This window comes from Lipotes vexillifer, unplaced genomic scaffold (genome assembly GCF_000442215.2).
Source record: "Lipotes vexillifer unplaced genomic scaffold, Lipotes_vexillifer_v1.1 scaffold835, whole genome shotgun sequence".
NCBI lineage: Eukaryota > Metazoa > Chordata > Mammalia > Artiodactyla > Lipotidae > Lipotes > Lipotes vexillifer.
This window is the reverse complement of record NW_006774135.1, coordinates 190,231-192,751: the sequence shown is the minus strand read 5'-3', so window position 1 is coordinate 192,751 and position 2,521 is coordinate 190,231. Positions and strand designations below refer to the sequence as shown.

At 67.4% G+C, this 2,521-nt stretch overlaps 1 protein-coding gene across 1 annotated transcript in view; it reads right to left on the bottom strand.

The window, feature by feature from the left end:
* Positions 1-2,521, bottom strand: part of LOC103077144 (tyrosine-protein phosphatase non-receptor type 11-like) — an 11,536-nt gene that overhangs the window by 2,475 nt on the left and 6,540 nt on the right. Inside the window, 4 exon segments of the mRNA XM_082930832.1 lie at positions 148-263; positions 460-579; positions 656-842; positions 1,500-1,697. Coding sequence (XP_082786958.1) covers positions 148-263; positions 460-579; positions 656-842; positions 1,500-1,697 — 621 coding nt within the window.

Here is a 2,521-nt window from a genome sequence, read left to right as displayed (position 1 = left end):
AGCATCTGGGGGAAGTGGGGCTTTAGCCCGTGGCCCCAACCCTTCCGCGGACACCCCCTGACCCACACCCCTCTGCTGGCCCTTGCCACAGCCCCAGAGGATGGGAGTCGGGGCGGGGGGCGGGGGCGGAGCGGGCAGCAGTCCGGCACCTCGAACTCCTCCCAGAAGCCCTGCTTGGCCTTCTCGCTGGCATCCACGGCCTCGTTGAGCTCCCGCACATGGCTCTCAATGCTTGTGGCGCTGATTCTCGTGGTCTTGAGGGGCTGGCAGGGAGAGGCCCGCGTCCAAGCTTAGCAGGGTCCAGCGGACCCCACAGTGCCCCGGCCCCCACACCCTTGCCCTCGGCCACCCGGCACCAGCCTGGTGTCCTTTTTCCCGGGTGGGGCTGTGCCAGAATCCCTTGCCCCCCAGGTGGAGAAGCCCACTCAGAGCCCAAGGTTCAGGTGCCCAGGGGCATACCTGCTGGAGGTGCACTGCGGCCCCCGACCTCTCCAGCAGCGGGTTCTTCCTGTAGCATTCCACCAGCTCTCCCAGGCTGTCAAACCGCTCGCCACCTCCCACATCGCACTTCCCATCTGGCTGTGGGGGCGGCAGTGAGCGGCTGGTGGTGCCCCCTCCCCTGGGTCAACCCCCAACCCCGGCCACTGCCTCCTACCTGGAAGTGTATCATGACATGGGTGACGCGTGCCTGGCGGTCCGCCCTGTCCAGCTGCCGTGTGAGCACTGACAGCACGAAGTCCCCAGGTTTGCTCTGACTCTCCCGAACCAGGAAGCTGCCCGGACGCCCCTTCTGCATCAGCAGCTTCTCGGCCTCCTTGCCAGACAGGTGCCTGTGGTACCACCTGGCCCAGAACGGCACAGGTGAGACCAGGGGCCCCGGCCTGGCCAGGTGAGGGGCACAGACCCACATGTAGCCTAAGGCTCTGAGACACAGACACCGAGAGAGGCACAGACCCACCCAGACCTCGGGGGCCCAGGCAGCACCCGCACCCAGGCCAGCCTCCGTCAGCCCTGCCCACCTCTCCAACCCTCCTCCGACCCAGAAAGCAGCAGGAGGCAGGACAGGCGGGCCCTGCAGTGCCCCAGGGTGACCACCAGGTGGCAGCCTCGTCCTCAGCAAGGAGGGGCAGGATGGTCACCCCAGGCCAGCCGCACCCTGCTTCCTCGGCAGATGCAGCTGGCTCAGACCTCCGCAGTGCACATGGGGAAACCGAGGCTGGGGGAACCTGCTCTCCCCAAGTCACCAGCCAGGAAGGCAGGGGGCAGGCTGGCTGCAGCCCTCCCACCCCACACTCACCCCTGTGGCTGGTGCCTGGGACCTGGAAGAAACGAGGCCAGAACCCTGGGGGAGGGGGTGCAGTACGCTCCCTCAGCTTTGCCACAGCTGTGCCCAAGCCTGACCCTGAGTTCTGGGGGCAGAGGACACCCAGAGGCCATGCCTAGCGGCCCCTGCCCCCTCGGTCACTCACACGCACACCTGTGCAGACCCAGCTGCTTACCGTTCCGACGTGGGGTCCTGGCAGCTCAGCGGGTGCCAGAGCTCCACGGGGGCCCCGCCACGCTCTCGGAGCAGCCCCCCGCGCTGGCCTGTGTAGTGCTGCACCAGCTCGGCCAGCATCGCGAACTTCTCCCCTCCCTACAGATCGTAGTAGTCGCCTGTGCTCCGGATCTTGATGTGGGTCACCTCGTCATGGCGCCTGGAAGGGCCGGTGCGCCAGCCGCCGTTGGGGGTTGCTGCTCCCATCACCACCCTCAGCCTCCCGAACAGTCCCTGGGGTTTTCCTGCCCTGAGATCTCGGCCTCTGCTGTCCCTCTGCCACAAACAGCACAGCCAAGGCCAGGCCCCTCCCCTCTGCAGCTCCCCGTGTCCAGCCAGTGTCCGGGCCCCACCCTGGGTGGCGGGCACCCCACCCCCCACTGCCCCTGGGGCAGCCAAGATCGGGCTTGTCGACCACAGGCCTGACTCTCCCTTGGCCTGGAGGCCGAGGCTGGGGCAGCCTCTCCGGACAGACTCTGCCTCATTCCAGACCACCTGCCCAGGGGCTCCAGAGGATGGGGGACTGGGGCCCCGAGATTGCTTCCCCAGGTGTCCCAGTGTGGCCTGGGAGGCCCCAGGCGAGAAAGTCTGTGTCTCCAAGGTGAGGGAGGTCCATCCCGAGGGCTAACCTCATCCCGCCTGCTGCCCAGGTTTAGTAGAAAACCCGGAAGGATCTGGAGCCCTTTGGACAGACCCCTCCCCAGACCCCAGACTGACCCGCCTCACCCAGGGTGGATGGACATGGATCCGGCTGTCCACTCTGCTGGTCGTGACCCCTCCTGCCCATCCTCCCCGCACATTGGCCCTTTCAGGGCTCCAGCAAGACCCCCAGTGGGCGGCATCCCCAGGAGATGCGGGCACGATCCCGGCCATTGAGGCCCCTCAGAGGGTGGGATGGAGGCCCTGCCGAAGCCCACCTCACGGAGCCCTCCCTGAAGGCCTCTCTAAGTGGCCCCTTCCTGCCCAGAGGCCACCTGGCCAGGC